The 21392-nt window shown below is 41.1% G+C and overlaps 1 protein-coding gene across 1 annotated transcript; it reads right to left on the bottom strand.

The window, feature by feature from the left end:
- Positions 1 to 4111: 4111 nt before the first annotated feature.
- On the bottom strand, positions 4112 to 21392 carry wdr75 (WD repeat domain 75). The gene is made up of 21 exons (XM_017470639.3): positions 21261 to 21392; positions 20603 to 20732; positions 20000 to 20065; positions 19782 to 19881; positions 19559 to 19683; positions 16816 to 16886; positions 16473 to 16589; positions 15414 to 15502; positions 14969 to 15127; positions 14531 to 14590; positions 14293 to 14408; positions 12138 to 12313; positions 11842 to 11993; positions 9949 to 10129; positions 8430 to 8524; positions 8146 to 8241; positions 7455 to 7624; positions 7135 to 7194; positions 5982 to 6125; positions 5775 to 5863; positions 4112 to 5500 (listed from the first exon to the last, which is right to left on the bottom strand). Exons 1-21 carry the CDS (start codon positions 21344 to 21346, stop codon positions 5287 to 5289), a joined length of 2496 nt encoding a protein of 831 aa, XP_017326128.1. The 5' UTR covers positions 21347 to 21392; the 3' UTR covers positions 4112 to 5286.

The following is a 21392-nucleotide window of genomic DNA, read 5'->3' as shown; positions in this document are numbered from 1 at the left end:
AGGGTTTATTAAAAGGTTATTGACGTTTATTGACGTAAGTATGAAATTGAAATTCTGCTCTTTTGACCATGAATCTTTGTTTCAAGAAACCTTAGGGCAATGATGAACCTTCCTTTTATAATCTGCAATAAAATGGTGACAAGTATCCTCAGTGGGGACAGAAAACTGTTCAAATTCAAATGATTCGCTTTCTTTAAATTGAACACAGAGCCACAGAATGTAAACTCAAACAAGGTTAAATGGACTGTGATGGAAATTCTGGCTATTTTTTGGCTCACAAAGGCTCATAATGGCTCATACCCGTTTTGTCCAAAATTCAACAACGTTGAGATATTTTGTCCTGTGAGAACAGGACAAAATGATAACACAGTCACATGTTATTTATTAATTTTTTAATTAACGAATGCAAATGAATCAAATGTCACTAGGACCCTTGCCAGATAAAGCCCTTATTAAAGATGAATGCAATCATACTAATCAACAGCTCAGCTGTTGGAGAGGTTTCCATGGAAATATTTGGATAAATCAGACTGCAAGCGTCATGGCGTTACCTACAACAGCAGCAAATAATAACAATGAGGGGGAAAAAAGTCCATATTATGTGAAGTGGCTGAAAAACACATTTGACACGTCTCTAATGATAATTCAGCAACCTAAATTCCAAGTCTACTGTACTCATACAAAGTTCACAGCTGGAACTGGTTCAAGATGAACTCCATGAATCCCTGAAGGGGCAAAAACATGAGAAGTGCCACACAGCAGTGACTCTGCCTCGGTTTATGTAATGTGATGTTCGAGTCCCAGCTGTGTCTCGTAACTAAAACGTCCTAGCCTTTAAAAAAAATTCACAAATTACAGCCGAGCACTACACGACAACAGTTCCAGATGTTTCATCTGTAACAACATGGCGGCAACAAATGCACGCTTCCTCATGCTCCTATAACGCCAGTACTTCTCTTAGGGGAAAGTCACTAATTTGCATATTCTTTGTTGTATACTTTGCATATTCGCTAAATCACCGTCTAAACACGACAAAAAAAAGGAAATTTTTCTGAAGACAAAATTTTCAGAATCAGAGTAGATTCTAATATTTCTTATAAAAGAAGTCATATTTGGTCTACTAACTACTTGTGTACAGTATTTACAAAATAGTACAATTTCTAGAAAGAGCACAGATTTAGACTGGAACTATACACGAAGGAAATGGTTATGTGGTGGAATAACTAGCTTGTAAAACAAAGAACAAAGTAGTGTGTAGGTGGGACAAACCGTGATTGGTTGTTGGGAACAATGGTGATTAGTGAGTGATCAATAAGGTGAAGAAGTTGGTTTTTTTTAGGTTATTGGTGCGTTTTTAGAACGAGTCACTCTTTGAGGTCATCGAAGTGTCAGTGAACGAACAGGCAGGTTTGGATGAACATTGAGAGCTCGCTGGCCTATACGAGCGGTTCTTGTTTGTAAATGTTTGTAGCATAATTTTTCGCAATATGATTTAGTCAGAAGTGTACTGTATGCATAATGTGTATTGAGAGGGTCAGATATCAGGGAAAACCGAAATGAATCAATGCTGATTTAACAAAAATGTAGGTTTTGAACACCAAACGTTAAGACATTGTTAGATCGAATATGCCACCAAGGCTGGCTGCCTCGGTTGGGTGCTCTGTTTGTCTTTTTTACTGCCACGCTGATTCACTCAATTACACCAGAGACAAAGATTCTGTTTACATTCCACCACAAATCTGTATGAGTGGCTCTTTGTCTTCTTAAGAACTGCCCAAGTGTATGGAGTAGAAGTATCCAGCCTCTCACCTCATCATCTTGGGGGACTTTAACCGAGCAAATCGCAACAATTACAGGCAATATATAGTATATAAATATGCCCCCCCCCAGGTCTAGGTCACTCTGACTACTATCTAGTGGACTGTCCTGTTCCCACCTGTAAGCAGAAATCTGCTAAGCCTGTAGTCACAGAGATGGACTATGAAGTATAAGTTGGAATTACAGGAGAGCTTCACCTGCATGGACTGGATTGTGTTTGAAACTGTAGCTGATGTAGAGGAGCTCACTCTCTCTGTGAGAACATACATCAGCTTTTACAAGAACATGCTTGTAAATGTGAGATATGAGAATGTGAAGAAAATTCAACAATGACAAACCAAACCATGGTTCACCGCAAAACTTACATAAGGCAGGAAAAGGAAGAGAGCTGCAGAAGGGAATACAGGATCTGCTACAACACTGGCAAAGGAAATCAGAGTAGCCAAAAGCACTTCCTTCCTTCCTCTTTATAGAAGGAAGGAAGGTTCCAGGATCCAATAAGGTTTCGCCCTCCTGTCTGTAAGGCAAGAGCAGATCACACAACCAACCATCTCAATACCCCCCCCACCCAAAAAACAACAACAACAACAAAAAAAAAACCCAGCAACAAAGTAAAGAATGAAAACCGAATTGAATGAATTGCTCTGATGTCTGTGAGGGAAGCATGGGTGAAGCTGGGTGAAATCACATCCAGCACTCTCAGCACTGGCACTCCCAATGGCGTGTGCTCTTCCCCATCTACACCAATGTCTGCACCTCTGCCGACTCCTCCGTCAAGATCCTGAAATTTGCAGACTACATGACTGTCATCGGCCTCATCCACGACGACAAGTCTGCATACAGACAGGCTGTTAGCCGGCTTATGCTGTGGTGCAGTCGCAATGACCTTGAGTGGAACCCCCTTCAAATGGTGGACTTCAGGAAGAACCCACCATCACGATCCTCCTTCACCATTCTCAACGACACTGTGACGGTCACGGAATCCTGAAGTTTTCTCAGAATCACCATCTGCCAGGAAGTGGGAGACCAATGTAGTTTCCATCGTAAAGGCGGTGCAACAAATGACGTACATCTCGCACCAGCTGAGGAATTGCTGTGCCAACTCTCCAGAGCTGTATTTGAGTCTATCCTCTACACATCCACCACGGTCTGGTTGTAATTTCCATCGTAAAGTACCATTGGTTCTTTAGTTAGTTCAGACTAACAAAGATAATCAAGACAGCCAAGAGGATCATCTGCAGCAACCCGGCCTCCCTCCAGAACCTTCACTTGTCCAGAATATTCACAGAGGAACCTTTCTACCCTGGACACAGCCTGCTCAAGCTTGTCCTCTCTGGCATGCGCTAAAACATCCGGACACAAGAACAGAATTTTCCACTAGCTGTCAACGCTTCGAAACACTCACCTTAATCAAGGGCCTTAATGTTCTCTTCAGTCTCACTTACCCTGTGCTGTGCAACATTTGATCTCTATGTAATACTTGAACTTTTTAGCAATACTAATAGCATTTACCTTGCGGAATCTGCAAAATGTTAATAATCGAAAAAATATACATTTAATAATTGACACCGATCACCCTGTTCAAAAGTTTACACCCCACTATATCATGTTCTCTTCTTGAGCATCAGTGAACGTTTGCAACGTTTGTAATAATCGTGTCCCTCGGTCGTCCTCGGTGTGACGATACGCATCTCGACATCATATAGACTCTGTTGGAAAGGGGTCAATTATGCAGAAGATGCTGGAAAAGCAGAGAATGTGCAGGACCTGGAGGATTTTTTTTTTTTTGAAGAACAGTGGATGGTTAAACTGCTCCGGACAAACAAGGGACAGTAAACTTTTGAACTGGTTCATTTGTATCTTGAGGACTATATGTAAACATGTGTTATGTGAAATAGCTTATTCAGGGCAGTACTAAATAAACAATGCATTTATCATCCCTCTTTTAAAAAAAAACAAAACAGGACAGTGGTGCCTCAATGGTTGAGGCTCTGGGTTACTGATCAGAAGGTCGGGGGTTCAAGCCCCAGCACCACCAAGCTGCCACTATTGGGCCCTTGAGCAAGGCCCTTAACCCAGAGAGAGCAGATAGCTCCAGGGGTGCCGTATCATGATGATGTGACCCCAAATTCCTAACAAGCTGGGATATGCTGTAATGTTTATGTGATAAATAAAGGCTTCTTCCTCTTCATAACCGATTCTGAACAGTTTAAATGGATTCTATGTAACACAATGTTATTTTGTTAACCAACTGGTAGAGTAAGATTTCATGGAAAAAAATAAATCACACACATTTAAGGAAAAGAACTTCAATCAACAGTTATAACAGTGCAAGCTTTTTGCCTGTTTATAAAAAAAACAACAACAACAAAAAAAACACAACACCTGGCAATGAGCCAAAACAGTCAATTCTTATCAGTGAACTGAGCCACATTATATGACTCACTGAAACGAGCCATAGTTCTAGCATAAAAAGTTGTGACCACCCAAGATTGAGCAGTGACTCAGCTATTTTTTCTTTCTCTTTTTTTTTTGTCCAAGACCTTGAACTCCACGAACTCGGCTGAGAAAGGGAAATTAGAAAACGTGAGCTTTTAAGGAACTGGAAGAGATTACGAAAGAACCAAATAAACATTTTTGGTACCAAAAAAAAAAAGGCTTTAAACATGGCTAATTTTGAAACACAATAGACAAGCTCAAATCTTCATTTTTCACAAACATGTTGGTGCAATTGACATAATCCAGACCACATTTCATACAATGTACTCCTTTGTTCCTTTATATTTTTACGGTAAAATCTAACTGGATAAAACTGGCTCCAGAACATCCGATAAAACAGCCGCAGATTTCACCCAGCTAAACCCACATTTATGATCATGAGTTCATGGTAAACACATTTCTCTCATATGTTTTCTCGCCATTATTTGTAGATGAGGTTCGTGCCATTCGGATTTGAATTTTAACCCGATTTTTATGCTTCATTTTAAAATCGTGCATCAGACTTTTTGGACTGCTGAACAGCAAGAGTAAGTAAAGTCAATTTAAAAATAATCACATGCACAAAATTCTAATTTGATGATTGGCTGAAGCGTCACCGACCGAGTTTAAACCGCGTTGCAGCAGCAAATTTTGTACATCTGATGAGTTTTAAAAAGGGATTTCATGCTGAATTCAGGATTTATTTTATTTTACGCGGTGAACATGTGAAACCGAGCTCTGGATTGAACCCTGGAGATGTGAGACGGCATTGTCACCTGCTGTCACTCGAAATTCACACTAGAGCCATAATCTCAAAATAAAACACATTTACGAAATTCAAAATCAATGGCACAAATATTATATTATATATATATATATATATATATATATATATATATATATATATATATATATATATATATATATACCATATAAGATCCAACATTAGAGCCACAGTGCTGAGGTGTGTGTGTTCTGGTTGGTGTTCAATTACGAGTTGAAATAACTCGAAATCCAGCTGAAGTCCGTTTTCCTCACACTCCTCAGTTCCCTTTCCTCCTCTTTGGAGAGCTGCAGTGTCGGCTCCAGTGCGGAGCCCACAGTTCGAACTTCCTGTTGACGATCGCTCGTTTCCATTTCCTCTTCTGAATCGTCTTCCTCTTTCTCGCTTTCTTCTTCCTGTTCGAGTGTTTCCTTCTCCTCTCTGTGCAAAAACATTAAGGCGTGAAAATGGCATCAACGATGATACAAAACACATGAATCCTAAAGACATGTGACGCTCTTAATATGGACGAGATTATAACGTTTTCGTTAGTGACACGCAAACAACGTGCATGGCGTTGCCGTGACACCTCAAACAATCGCTTCTAATGACAGGTCTGTGTGCAGATGTCTTAAAAACATTAGGTCAGGAATTTCACCTGCCCTCACTCGGCAGTCATTCTTCCATGATGCTGAGGAAAGGAAGGGTGTCGTACCTGCTCCTGTTGGAGATGAGTAGAGATCTGACGAACATTGAGCACAGGACCGAGGCTGCAGGAAGCACGTGAGCTGGAGTGTGCAGCAACTACAGGTATCGAATCGACAAAGGACGAGCAGGTCAGGAGGAGCACGTACAAACATCGAATAATGTGAAACACACGCGTTTACAATGCAACACAAAACATGATGAGTGTACTGCTGACCTCTTTAACGGTGGCTGATCCCTGAGGAAGCTGCGCTCTGTCGGAGGTCTGACCGGAAGCCGAGTCCTTCTTCTCCTGCGCCGGGTTGTGTTTCCCCAGCAACAGGTAAAACGGTGTAACAGCCACACTATCAGCCACCAGCAGCTACGGGACACACGTTTACACAAATGAACTCGCACAGTTCTCGACTGATTATATTTCCATAAATTCAGTGAACCGGTCAAGACATCTCGGTACCTTGATGTGATTATAAACTTACCGTTTTAGTTCACTGTGAAAAATGACGCTTTTCTGTAATATATTCTATACTATCTACATATTTGAAACAAAAAAAAAAAAAACAACAACTATAAAACACTTAAATGTATCTTCTAGCTTCTGTATGCAGCAGTAAATGAGTACTAATAAATATTCAAATTCAATTTGAATACAGAGTCAAACATTCCAACAGTCAAATATTCAAAAGAATTTGAATACTGAATTGAATATTCGAATGAATTCAGATACCGAATCAGATACTCAAATGAATGCAAATACCGAATCAGATATTCAAACGAATTCAAATACCGAATCAGATATTCAAATGAATGAAAATACCGAATCAGATATTCAAATGAATGAAAATACCGAATCAGATATTCAAATGAATGAAAATACCGAATCAGGTATTCAAATGAATGAAAATACCGAATCAAATGAATTCAAATACTTAATCAAATGAATCTGAATATTAAATTGTTTAAGTAAACAAAATTTGACGACATTTATGCATCAATACAGAATTGCTCGCGAGTCTGATGAATCAAGCAGTTGTCGTCCCCCCACCAAATCCCTTGTAAATACAAGCTTAAAGCTTCAGATTTTTGTTTTAAATGGCATCAGTATGCTCCATGATGTCATATTTAGACAGACAACTTTGAAAATAGCAAGGAATGTTATCGTCATTCACAGTACTAGTCTATAATTTAGCCATGAAGACATTTAGATATTTGCGCAGGACAGATTTACATAACTTCTTGGCTACATTTGCATCGTAGCTGTGGTACAAAACCGGTCCCAAGTATTCCTGTAAACACAGCAATAATGAGATACCGAGATATTTAGAGGTCACCTGAATAGCAGGACTCATGGAGTGTGTTGATACAACACTGACCTGTTTCCTCGAGTTCAGTATTCGCTCATCCTCTGTTCTGGTGCTGAAGGTCAGTAAGTCCTGTGGGAAAGTCAAGGTGGGGACAACATACACAAACAGTTGATCCACAGTGTACTCCATCCAACAGTCTACAATTCACTGTCTGAAATCGCTATGGCCACTTGCTGCTTCTAAAATATTAATTTCATCCACCATGAAACATGCCAGAATGAATTTTCACTCAAATTCTCATCATGTTTACGTTTACTAAAGTAATCCCGTGCGGGATAAATATAAAAGCGTATAAATGAAAACTGTATTGTTGAGTTTGAAACTCCTACCATGTTTTTGGTGAGGAAGTAGAGGCGAGATCTGTTGAGCCACTGCGTCCTCTCGTCACAGCTGTCCAGCGGCTCGTCTCTCGGAGCAAACACAGAGCGCTGAACTTTTCCCGAGCACACGGCCTTCTGGGTAAACAGGGGCCTTGGCTCGCTGGGTTTGAAAACAAACACTGCACAGAGAACAGACACTGGGTTTCACGGTGTTCCATTCACGTTTTAGTCCATCTTTCCTATCTTTGGTCCTGCTCCCCAAACCCCTGGGTACGACATCCTGAAACCTCTGGCCCTGCTTCCCTAACCCCAATCCCATTTCTCTCGAATACCAATCCCACTTCTCCCTAACCCCTCGATTTTGCAGCCCCATAATCGCAATCTCTCTTCCCTATAGCCCCAATCCTGCTTCCCAAAACCCTTACCCTGATCTCACATCCCATAACCTCAATCCTGCTTCCCCGTAACCGCCCGGTCTGCCTTCCCCATAACCACAATCCCACTTCTCTAATCCCTTGGCCCCACTTCCCTAAACCACCGGACCAAGAAGCACTATTCCAGGGTACAGAAGGAGGACAAAACAGACAAACTATAAATTATTAGTAGTTTATTTGAAATGTTTCTCAGGTGAGAACTAGACAGGAGGATAACGCTGATGAATGAGTGAACACACTCCTCAAATCCGTGTTTATATACTTACAGTCAGTGTTTCCAGAGTGGTAGCAAAATGCAGCCACGTTTTCAGACAGAGGGTCTGACCGCAGTAGACACACATCCATCGATGTGCTCCATTCCACTGTGAAGAAACCACCGGTTCAGTCAATACAGCTGACCACACAGACACCCACACACACGAAAATACCACAGACTGTCCACAAACACCCTACTGATCAAAGTCCTGCTCAAAGTCAGGTTTGTTGAGACAGGTGTCCCCTTTGGCAACACACACACACACACACACACACACACACACAGAATACTTACGTGAGCAGGTGAGAAGGTTCCAGCAGCACAGCAGATTTTTACTGGTGGTGCCGAGCAGGTATTTGGAGCTGCTCAGACGCCCAAAGCAGAGATCCCTGTCGGATGAACACAGTCGGAGATCAGCATTTTTAACTCAACATTCATGTTCATACATTCCTGGCTTTTTTTTTTCTTGTCCATCATGACTTACAGCAAGACTTACACAATACTCAGATTGTTCTCAAAACATGAACTTTATTTTTCTTTAACCGTTCTTTAGTAGAACAACTCGTGTGTTTAGGGTCGTTGTCTTGCTGCATGACCAACTTTCTCTTCAGATTCAGTTCAGAGACAGATGTCCTGACATTTTCCTTTAGAATTCGCTGGTATAATTCAGAATTCATTGTTCACTCAATGATAGCAAGCCGTCCTGGCCAAGATGCAGCAAAACCCTAGACCCAAACCATGACACTTCCACCACCACCACCATGTTTCACAGATGGGAGAAGGTTCTTATGCTGGAATGCAGTGTTTTCCTTTCTCCAAACATAACGCTTCTCATTTAAACCAAAAAGTTCCACCCTCCTGGGAGGGTGTCAATAGTCTTGAATTTCCTCTATTTGTACACAATCTGCCTGACTGCAGATTGGTGGAGTCCAAACTCTTTAGAGGTGATTTTTTAACCTTTTCCATCAACTATTTTTCTGAGGTCCTCAGAAATCTCCTTTGTTCGTGCCATCAAACACTTCCACAAACACGTGTTGTGAAGAATAGACTGATAGATCCCAGTTCTTTAAATAAAACATAGCACTAACTCACACCGGATTGCCATCCCATCGATTGAAAACATCCGACTCGGATTTCACCTTCAAATCAACTGCTAATCCGAGACGTTCATGTTCTTTTGTGTTACTGTAAGCAAATGAACATTTTATTACATCGGTGTGAGCATCTTGTGGTTGCATGGGCAAATGAGTACACATTCAAACGGAATTAGTTTTTAAGTAAAAATGAAGGCTAATTTCACATGGCTTAACATGAACGGTTGCAAATAGGCTAATACAGGTACATGACAATTACTCAGGTATATGGCAACTTTAAAAACAAACCAATAGTACAAACAGTACCCTATGGAGCTGATTTGGAGATCTGAACCTTCCTCCAAAGCTAATCTGATCTCTAAATCCAGCCAAATTCAATAAAAAGCTATTGAAATTCAATCAGATCTCGACCTTTAGACAGGGTTAAAATCGGGGATGTCCACAAGTGACAGCAATGATCGATGAGGACAACACATGCAACTTTTACACTGAACCAAGTCTAGCACAAAGCAGCAAATGATAAAATCAGCAGAAATCTAAATGTGCCATAAATCTCTAGTGAAAATGCTGAGATTTTTGATGAGACTATACAGCCTAAATAAATACACCATCACTTTGATAACTGAAAATGCATTTTCTTTATACATTGCAATATATTATAGTCACTCCAAAAAATTATGGATACCATGATTATGGTTTGTTTGAACTATAGGGCCCACCTGATGGCCCCTGGTGGCTGGCACAGTGTGGTCAAAAGCCCCCATGTGTCCACGCTCCACACAGTCACCACTTCCCCAAAGCACACGGCCAGCAGAGAGCCATCAGCCGAGAAACAGCAGTTGGTTGGTTGCAGGCCGTGGTAGCTGCCCACAAAGTCACATGACCAGGAGGCCTGTTCCTCTGCAGAAACACACACAAAGGCTATGTTGAGGACAGGAAGAAACAGGCCAGGACACGTTAGGCACAATTCCAGTTTGGAAAAAATAAAACCTTCTCATGCTCGCTTACTTCTTCTTGGAAAAATAATACTTCCTCAGGGAGCTTTTCGATTTATTTACTCCATTAAGTCTGTGACTGATGTTCACGAGCCAGTGGACATTAGTCTTGTGATTTAAAAAAAAAAAAAAAAAAAAAAAAAAAAAAAAAAAAAAAAGCGAGACTAAATGTTTTATTGCTGTTTCAGTGTTCTTTTGAAACGGAAAGAAGAAGAAAAAAAAAAAAAAACGGAGCAGAGGAAGTGAAAAAGCCCTTGTTTTCACTTCAACTCTAAAGACCTTCATTAATCCATCATGATCAGGGCTGCGTTCCCAAAGCTTAAAAAAGGTAGAACCATAGCAGTCTAAACAAATTTCACCTTTCCATTACTATTTTTATTATTATTATATTATTAATATTTATTTATTTGAATGAGAAAAAAAACAAAACCTCAATGATGCTCTGACTGCCTAAACAACACTGCTTTACCTAAAAACCTATGTTTTTTGGCTTTTTGGATACATGACTCTCCTTGTGGCCTAGATGACTCTCTAATGCTAAATGACTCTCTCCCGTTGGCCTAAATGACTCTCTCCCGTTGGCCTAAATGACTCTCTCCCGTTGGCCTAAATGACTCTCTCCCGTTGGCCTAAATGACTCTCTCCCGTTGGCCTAAATGACTCTCTCCCGTTGGCCTAAATGACTCTCTCCCGTTGGCCTAAATGACTCTCTCCCGTTGGCCTAAATGACTCTCTCCCGTTGGCCTAAATGACTCTCTCCCGTTGGCCTAAATGACTCTCTCCCGTTGGCCTAAATGACTCTCTCCCGTTGGCCTAAATGACTCTCTCCCGTTGGCCTAAATGACTCTCTCCCGTTGGCCTAAATGACTCTCTCCCGTTGGCCTAAATGACTCTCTCCCGTTGGCCTAAATGACTCTCTCCCGTTGGCCTAAATGACTCTCTCCCGTTGGCCTAAATGACTCTCTCCCGTTGGCCTAAATGACTCTCTCCCGTTGGCCTAAATGACTCTCTCCCGTTGGCCTAAATGACTCTCTCCCGTTGGCCTAAATGACTCTCTCCCGTTGGCCTAAATGACTCATTTATTTCAACTTATTTCAAGTCATCTCCTGATTAAATACTTTTTACAATTTTGTCATCGTTATAGCAACTTATTTTTCATACCTTATTTCTACTCTCATTATAACAATAATTTATTGCAAATTATTTAATTATTACAACAAATCTCACTATTTCAACTTAATACTAACTCAATATAAAGCCAGGTATTTTCTACTTAATATCTCATTATATCGATTGCCTTGTTATTTTGACAACTTATTGTCTCAATTGTCTCTATTTATTGATTATAAGCTGCTGTTAGGTCAAAATAAAGACAGTCCTTTTTCCGCTTCTCCATAAAACACACCAGTGCTGTGTGTATGTAACACATAAATTGCTTTGCTTGTACTTGCTTGCTCATTTGTAAGTCGCTTTGGATAAAAGCGTCTGACTGTATAACGGCCATCACTACAGATTATGCCTACAGCAAAGACCATTACAAGCTTTTCATTCTGGAGCTCTTTATTAAATACAGACGCGGTGTATAAAATAAATGAGGAGGCGGGAGGTGGAACTCACTCTGCGTGTCCGAGTCTGACCCGAGCAGCCAGACTTTGAACTGGCCGTCTTTGGCGGTGGTCACCAGCAGGGTGGTCTCTGTGGCAGGGCTAAAGCACATGGCTGTAATCCCATCATTGTGGGCAGCCGTTATGGTGGTGTTCAGTTCAAAGCTGGGGAAGAGGAGAAAGGTTAGAGCTACAGACCAAAAAAAAAAGTTTTAACAGGGAAATATGGCTGTCTGGGAATTTAAAAGAATTTTAAACAAACATCCAAGTCAGGTCTTGACATACAAGTACGGTACTTTAATCGCGTACCTTTGCGCCTTCTCATCATAGCCCCAAAGTTTAAGAGAAAACTCGAGATTGGAGCCTTTGCTGCCTCTCTCTTCCACCGTAGCCAACCACGAGCCACGGACGTCAAGCGCTGCCCTCACCACGTCAAACTGGTCCAGTCCTTCCTGGTAGATGTACTCCTGCTGCACTATGTCAAGCTGGATGAAAAAAAAAAATGAGAATCATCATCAGTCACGTAGACGCTTGCTAGTGTGAATGTGGGTAAATAGGGCAAGGGGGGTGCCAAAATTTTTTTAAGAAGTTCAAAATGAAACATGAGTGCATCCTGCAACAAGAAAACTCTTTTAAAAAATGATACATAGAAATAATGTGAAAATAACCAAAAAGCCAAGTTTGCCATGTTTCTATTCCACTGGAGAGGTACAGTGACGTCATCGTTCAAGAAAATGACAAATCTAGAGGAAAAGTATAATTGATTAATTAAAATGTAATTTATTTTTTTTACTGCTTTACATTACAACGGGAACATGTTAAAGCAAACCGGTGAAGCCGTGATGCATCATGGTCAAGTGGATTTTTGTTTTGTGTTTTTTTTTCCTCGGGAAAACATCAATGCTTGATGCACAATTTAAACTAGGTATTTTTTAGAACGTATAAATTGAGTCTGAAGATTACAGCGTGTGCGAGCGGTCTGAGGGGGTGGCGTTCTGTTCTCCAGATTTTATATAACTCTTTAATCCCCACACCCCTCAAAAGCCCAGCAGAGGCATGACTATGCGGTTTCATGTTTCCAAAAAAAAAAAAAAAAAAAAAAAAAAGAAAAGAAAAAGAAAATCTCTGTAGCTCATGTGATTTCATGTGAAAGATGCTTACACTATATTCCCCTTTCCAGTGGAAACCTGCACAACACGGACTGTACCATGTGATCGGTCACGATACACACACGGGGCAACATGTGCGACATGTTAAAATAATATGACACGGGTGGTTGTTTTTTTTTTTAAAATCAGTCGAGTCAGCGAAGCGAGGCTATGTTAGTGCCCAGAATAACAGTAAACATGGTTTTACATGCAGAAAAGATTAAATGAATTTTTGATATGCACCATAAAGAAAACATTCCAAAACAAGGGACTACACCTTAAAAACTGATGTTCATGTCAGTAATTATGTAGTAAATTATGCCAGACACTTTATAAACTCGCTGTGGCCAAAAGTTGTGGCTGAATAATGACTTGCCATTGGTGCCTAATTAACCTAATTAATTAAGTTTACAGCCTAAACGATTCTTTGTGGCCTAAATGACTCTAGTCTAATTGACTCTTTGTGACTAAATAACATTGCACTGACTAAATGACTCTCTCTTTGTGACCTAAATGACTCCCTTTCATGGAGTCAACGACTCACTTTCTGGCCTAAACGACTCCCTTTCATGGAGTAAACGACTCTCTTTCATGGAGTCAACGACTCACTTTCTGGCCTAGACAACTCTCTTTGTAGTCTAATTGCCTCCCTGCGATTAAATGACTCGCTATAGCTAAATAACATTGTCTAAACGACTCTCTTTAGATTTAGCCTGCTTAAACATTATTTTGGTGAGTTTTTCAATCTATGCTATCTTCACCGCATCTGTAAGCGTATGCATTACTACTATTGACAAGGATTATAGAAAAGATGTCTACTAATGAAAGTCTAAAGGCAGCTCTTGGGGCAGGTGATAACCAGTTGTACCATAAAATGCTTTTTTTTGTGTAAAATAGAACTGATGTATTACTGAACATATATATTATACCTGTATAAACAAACATATAGGCTGTATAACTGCAAAGAGTAGTTCTGCTTCTCTGAAAGGACCCGATAGAAGAAGAAGAAAGAAAAAAAAAACACAAAAAAACATGGTTCTGCTGGCTTTTAACTACAGAAAAGTGCTGTTTTTCTGTGTATATTTTGTATCGCCATAGCAACATGGGAAAAAATATATATACGTGCTCCGGCCAATACGTAAACTTCCCGCACTGAGCCGATATCGCAAAGCAACTGGACTTTATCTCATGTCGGTCTCAACCTCACACTTTTACTGCGTGCCGTATTGAATTAACGCTGATAAAGTGGTGACATTTACACTTGCTCTTGGACTTCCATTACAAGAGAGTTCTGAAAGTGAGAAATGTGCACATACGCTGTAAAGCTGCTTATCACGCTGTAGGGAGTAAAACTGAAGGTGGCCGGGTATTCCGTTCAGCACCAGCGCTTTGCTGCGTGGATCAATCATCAGATCCGTGCGAACGGCATCTCCTGAAAGGAAACGGGGCAGATCTTGAGTTACAGATCAAGTCTCGACCTTTTTGCTGAATCATGGTGAAGTAACAAAGGCTGTATGTACGTGTGTGTGTGTGTGTGTGTGTGTGTGTGTGTACCGTGTACGAGGCCTTGAATCACTGACAATACTTTGAAGCTGCAGTGGATGATGGTGATCTCTGTAAGGATTACAGGAAAGACAATAAAATAAAGAATAAAACTTAACAAAAAAAAGAGACACACAGGATTTAAGCTGCAAAATATATACCGAAATAATAATGGAATATTTTTAAAAAATAAATTTTATGTAATATAATTTATTTTAATTATAAAATGTAATAAATCATAATTCATTTTAACTTTAAAAAAAGTAGGTATAATATTTTTAAAACATTTATTTACACATATGTACGGTTCATTGTTTTATTCCCTGTCTATTTTTAAAAAACCTTCTATGCAAGACTCACGATGCTTAATAAATAAAGATTATTATTGTTATTATTAGTATGACTAAAATGAGCTTGTTTTTCCGGGAACGCGTGTATGCGGTCTCGTACTGTTGTCCGTGTGGCTGGTGCTGTACATCTGTCCGTCTGCAGACACGGAGATGTGAGTAATGGCTCCGCCCAGACGGGGGAGGAAATCCTTCTGGTTGACCTTGAAATAATGCCATTGGATGAGCACAGACTCCACCCCTCCACTCAGCAGGTGCGTCCCTACAGGGAATATTCCAATAAAATACGAGGGACTGAAATAACGAGAAGGCTTATGCCGGTCAAGATCGATGATGATCGAGATTTAAATAACAAATACAGCAACGTTTCTTTCACGCTTCTTCGGTACATCAGAAGCCAAAGAGTCTTTGGACTGAAACGAGACACTGCTCAGACACGGTAATTTACCGAATGAGCTGATTTCCTATAGTACATTTCATCAGCACTCCCTACAGTGATTTATTCCTCCGATACCACACCGATCTGAGCGGACATGGGCGTGTCTTACCCTCCGGAGTGAAACACAGGCTGTTCACGGCGTTGTGGTGCCAGTGTTGAGTGGAATACGTGTACTCTTTCTTATGAATGAAGTTTCTCCTGAGAAACAGAAAAGAAAAGAAAAAACCATCCACGTTTCATTTAAACTTTTATTTTGCTTTCTGTTTCTACCGTTCTCTTTCTTTCTCCTATTCCATGGTCGAATTATTATCCATCCCTTTTCCTTCATCTGTTTCCCCCCGCATTCCACGCTTCTGCATCCGCCTCATCCTTCTATCTACCTTCCCCATCCGATTTGTCCATCGTTCTTCCCTTCTTCCGTCCCGCTTGATCCACTTTTATTCATATACCTTTTCTTCGTCCCATTCCAGTAGTCTCCACCTTCCTTTCTTTCTCCCTCGCTTTCTACGCTTATTCTTCATCTCACTTCATCCTCCTTTCTTTCTCGCTCCGGTTCCACGTTTATTCATCTTTCTAGTTTATTTCCCCTCGCTTCTTCCTCACTCCCGTTCTAATTCTCTTCACCTTTCTTCTTGCTTTATTATTTTTTTAATCTATCTTTCCACGTTCCGTTTTCCTTCATATTCCTTTCTTTTTCCTGCCGTTCTTCATCTTACTTCCTTAAAACGTTGTCATCTTTATTCTTCTTTTTCCCCCCCGCCTCCTCCCAATAAACGTTTCTTCACTTTACTTCTTTTCCTCAGCTTTTTCTTTCTTTCCTTCCTTCTTCCTCCCGTTCCATTTTTACTCATCACTTTATTTCTTGTTTCGTCGTCGTCTCCTGTTCCACTTTTATTCACGTTGTCTTTTTTCTTTGTTTCAGTCTTCCTTCATCTAGCTTCTTTCTTTCCTTCCTTCCTAAATTCCCCCCTTTCTTTCCTTCAATCCCTCCATCTCTTTGTAAGCACTCTGCATTTCGTCCCCCCTCCCCGAAACATGAACGCTGGAGTACTCGTGTTTAGTGTTGTCGTGCTTTAGCAAACTCACATTATTATTATTATTATTATTATTATTATTATTACTACTACTATGGCCGGTGTAAAACTGTGCAGGTGTGAATGCTCCTCACCAGAGGCGGATCTTGCCGTCTTCGTGTCCGGTAGCGATGCAGTCGTCTTTAGGGTGACAGGTCACACACGTGAAGGCGTTTCTGGCACCTTTCTTATCCGTGGCCTTCAGGGAGAACCTACATTAAGGATAAATGAAATACAATAAGGCTACTTTTGTAAACAGAAACCGAATACGAGCGAAAACGCAGCTGAGTCACGATTATTTACTTATTGACTGTGCCTGTTTCAGCATGCCCTAAACCTCACAGGATCTATTACAGAAGCAGCTGAGTCACGCTTACTGTGAACATCTGCACACAGTACGTGTGTGTGTGTGTGCGAGCGCACCAGCGCGCATTTTACCTGAACGTCTGCTGATTCCTGAAGAAAAACACCTGCAGCTGCAGACACTTAACAGAGGCCAGATATTCACCCTACACACACACACACACACACACACACACACACACACACACACACACACACACAGAGAAGCAGGAAGAGTTTATAACCCTTACAGAAAACTGAGATAAACCATCGAGTGTAAAAGTACACATAACAGGACAAAGCGAAGACACAAAAATGTAACCGAACTGCAAAACGAGGTTTGTGGGCGGAGTCAAGTCGAACTCTTCCTGGAATCTGTTTCATTAACTCAGTTTACCAGAGCACAGTTTAAATAAAAAATTTTTTTTTAAAAAAGTGACGTTGCATCGTTATTTGGACCGTAACCGTACGTATCCGCTACTCATGGCGCGTACATCTCCCTCCTCTGCCTTCGCCTTGAGGGGCGTGTCTCTCTACAGGGCAGGATGGGAATGAACCTGTCAATCATGAAATCGAGGATTTCGATTAAATTGCGTTCTTATTCAAGTTGGCTACTCTCAAACGTATTTCTAAAAAGACATTCTAAGGTAATGTTTATTATAAATCATTGATGTACTTGTAAAGTACAATGCCGCCCACTAATATCGGCACCCTCGGTGAGCAAAGAAGGCTGTGGAAAATTCGCTGTTTGATCTTTTGCTCAAAAATTCACAAAAATTCTCTGCTCATGGATATCAAGCTATTGCAAACACAACACAGGTTTATCATATACATATATGTACACAGTGGCAAGAGAAAGTATGTGAACCTTTTGGAATTTCATGGTTTTCTGCATAAATTTGTCATAAAATGTGATCTGATCTTCATCTAAGTCAGGGGTATTAACAAATATAACGTGTCTAAAATAATAACACAAAAATTCTGACCCTCATGTCTTTATTGAACACACTCATTCAACATTCAAAATGGCAGTGGAAAAAGTAAGTGAATCCTTAGAATTAATAACTGGTTGACCCCCCCGCTTGGCAGCAGTAACCTCAACCAGGTGCTTCCTGTAGCTCTGGATTGGACCTGCACATGGTTCAGGAGGACTTTTAGCCCATTCTTTCTGGCAGAACTGCTTTAGCTCGGTCATATTCTTCGGACGTCTCACGTGTCTGGCTCTCTTCAAGTCATTCCATAGCATCTCTATTGGGTTGAGGTCTGGGCTCTGACTTGGCCACTCCAAAAGGCTGATTTTGTTTTTCTGAAGCCATTCTGTTGTGGACCTGCTCCGGTGTTTTGGGTCGTTGTCCTGTTGCATCACCCAACGTCTACACAGTTTCAGCAGATGTACAGACATTCTCACATTATCCTGAAGAATTGTCTGATATACTTGGGAATTCATCTTCCCCTCAATGACTGCAAGCTGGCCAGGCCCAGATGCAGCAAAGCAGGCCCAAATCATGATGTTTCCTCCACCGTACTTTACGGTTGGGATGATGTTTTCATGATGAAATGCTGTGCCCTTTTTACGCCAGATGTAGTGCTGTGTGGTTTTTCCCAAATAGTTCAATCTTAGTTTCATCAGTCCACAAAACATTTTGCCCATACCGCTGTGGAGTGTCAACATGCTCTTTTGCAAACTCCAGGGTTGCAGCAATGTTCTTTTCAGTAAGCAGTGGCTTCCTTCGTGGTGTCCCGCTGTAGATACCCTGCTTGTTCAATGTTTTACGTATTGTATACTCACGAACAGAGATGTTAGACAGTTCCAACGATGCCTTCAAATCTTCGGCTGTCATTCGGGGTTGTTTCTTTACCTCACTGACGAGTCTTCGTTGTGCTCTTGGTGTCATTTTGACTGGGCGTCCACTTCTTGGTAGAGTAGCAACAGTCCCAAAGTGTCTCCATTTGTAGAATGTTTGCCTAACTGTTTCTAAAGTCTTTGAAATCACTTTGTGACCCTTGCCAGCTTTATGTAAATCAACAATTCTTCATCGTAGATCCTCTGAAAGTTCTTTTTGGCGAGGCATGGCTCACATAAGCGTGTGCGCCTTGTGCAGAACAAACTCTGAAAGTTTGAGGGGTTTTTAATCAGTCAAAGTAGCTGTAGTCCACACCTCCAAACTCATTTTCTTAAAGAGACTCTAGACGTGCTAAAACCTGACTGCAATTAGCTTTTTTACGGTCATTAAGTCAAGGGTTCACATACTTTTATCCACAAGCACTATGAGGTTTTTTTGGTTGTTCTCAATAAAGACATGAAAGATGTTATTATTTTAGACACGTTATATTTGTCAATACACCTGACTTAGATGAAGATCAGATCGCATTTTATGACAAATTTATGCAGAAAACCATGAAATTCCAAAAGGGCCACATACTTTTTCTTGCCACAGTGTGTGTGTATATGTGTGTATACACACACACACACACACACACACTTATTTCTCTCTTTCTTTCGTTCTGTATTTACATTCCCTATAAAATTTTAAGGTGCATCAATCTGCCCTTTGAACGGTGGGCAGTTTGGCGGCGCGAGAGTGTTTCTCAGACGGAAACTTCGGACTCATTTTCGCTGATGTGTGTTTTTCCACTGCCGGTCTGCGGGGCTTAACACCACAGCTGTTCAGGACCAGTTTCTCACCTGCCAATGTTACCAACCGCTCTCGTACTTTTCAAGCTGTTTTTAAGATTTCTAAGACCTGCACTTATTAAGCTGTTTTCGACAAATTTCTATCATAATACATATGAAAGACTTCTCAGCATTAACACAAACGTTCTCTGATCCGTGTCCTACCTCACGGCCGAAAGCTGTACGACTGGGATTAGGAGAAATATCAGACAACACCGCTGACAACTCCGTCACCTCCACTTCCTGCTCCAGACTCTTGGGCAGATGAATAGCCACCAATTGGAAACACCCTGTGCACGTAAAAACACACGTTAACACACACACACACACACACACACACACACACACAATGATAATATTTCAGTAACAGTGTAGCGCTGCTGATTACCGGTGCTTTTCTCACTGGCCATGGGAACAATGACAAAAACGACTCCGACGTGTTTCTCCGAGACGTACATGGAGAATGTCGGATATCCAATAACGTATGTCTTGGGGGGAAAATAAACAAACAAACAAATAAATAAATAAATAAGTTTGAGGAATGAGAATGGTTTCCTAATGCACATGAGCAGCGCTGACCCATGACACCGTTGATTAAAACTTTACCTTGATGAGGATTCCATCAGTGAAGTCCCAAAGACGCACAGTGCCATCTAGTGAACAGGAGAAGACCTGCGCGTGAGAAAGAGAGAGAGAGAGATTTTACATGAGAATGAAGTCACAAAAATGTGTATAGGGGTAAGGGGTTCTCTTTTCATTCATTTTAACAAATTATTTAAGCAGCTGATAAACAAAAACCGCCTAGAAGTCACCAGATAAGCGCTCAGAAACGTTCAAATGTGAAAAAAGGTGAATTCCCACAGCTGAAAGTTTGCAAACTCGGATGATAAACCTGATTTACAGTGGGGGTCGAATCATTTCGATTGCACCTGTATAATGTTTTATTCGAGGAAAATAGATTGATGAATATGAATTAGTACTTCAGTAACCCACAAAAACACACACACACACACACACACACACACACACAGAAACAAGACAACAACAACAACAACTCCTACTCTCACAAGTACAGGAACAGACACCACTGTATAGACGGTACGGTACCGTTCTGTTCAGTGGAAACATATTAGGAAGAAGCTCCAATCGATCACAGACGGACAGATTAATATTCGTGTCTGTGTAGGATAGAGGGAGAGTGACAGAGACCTGCAGGTGGTTGGCCGGGTTTAAAGCGATGCCGCTGATCTGATCAGTGTGACCCTCCAGGACATGAACACACTCCTCTGTACTGGTGCTGAAAACTTTCACCGAGTCTCCAGAAGCACACAACAGGAACCTGTGCAGAAACACGTCTGGGTTAGAAACATCGCAGTACTCAGTGTTATGACGCGGATTCTCTTCCTACAACAGCACACCTCAGTGTTTCATGCCGCTTACACCACAACAATGATTACACTTTAGTACAGTTAATGTTATGGAACATCCACGGGGCTTCACCTCTGTCTGTTACAACGCGCTGACACTGGAGACTCCTTCCATAATCATCTCCTTACACAAATCTTCAGCATGTCAACCTTATAGACATACAAACCTGTGATGTACACCTTGCACTGTTAGAGGAAAATCATCACCGACAGGGTGCTCTAATGAGGCTTTGATATTATAAAGCAGCTTAAACCCCAAAATACATCAGGGATCCGTTTAAAAGCACTCAGGATGAAAACTTCACTCCTCCATGCAGGTAAATGCATGTTTTTGTACGAGCTCGTGGCATCCAAACACACACATAAACAGCAGCCAAACGAACGCACGTGAACCCACACCGGTATAAACACCGCACCGGGGATGTGTTTCATGTTCTGACCTGGAGTCGGTGCTGATGATCGGCGCCCTGAAACTTATTTTACTGCCGCCGCAGCGAACCACGCGGATCTCACCCTGCTCCACCATCTTTCTCCGCGATGACGTACAACGCTGACCCCTGAACTCCACCGTC

This window comes from Ictalurus punctatus, chromosome 6 (assembly GCF_001660625.3).
Source record: "Ictalurus punctatus breed USDA103 chromosome 6, Coco_2.0, whole genome shotgun sequence".
Lineage (NCBI taxonomy): Eukaryota > Metazoa > Chordata > Actinopteri > Siluriformes > Ictaluridae > Ictalurus > Ictalurus punctatus.
The sequence above is the reverse complement of the archived record's forward strand: the minus strand, read 5'-3'. Positions and strand labels throughout refer to the sequence as shown.

Excerpts from the sequence above, each read along its gene's own strand:
- wdr75 (XM_017470639.3), bottom strand. The coding sequence starts at position 21,346 with ATGGTGGAGCAGGGTGAGATCCGCGTGGTTCGCTGCGGCGGCAGTAAA. Across the intron at positions 16,590-16,815 it reads AGGAATCAGCAGACGTTCAG|GTTCTCCCTGAAGGCCACGG; the intron begins GTAAAATGCGCG and ends TCCTTAATGTAG. Across the intron at positions 11,994-12,137 it reads TATGATGAGAAGGCGCAAAG|CTTTGAACTGAACACCACCA; the intron begins GTACGCGATTAA and ends CCTCTTCCCCAG.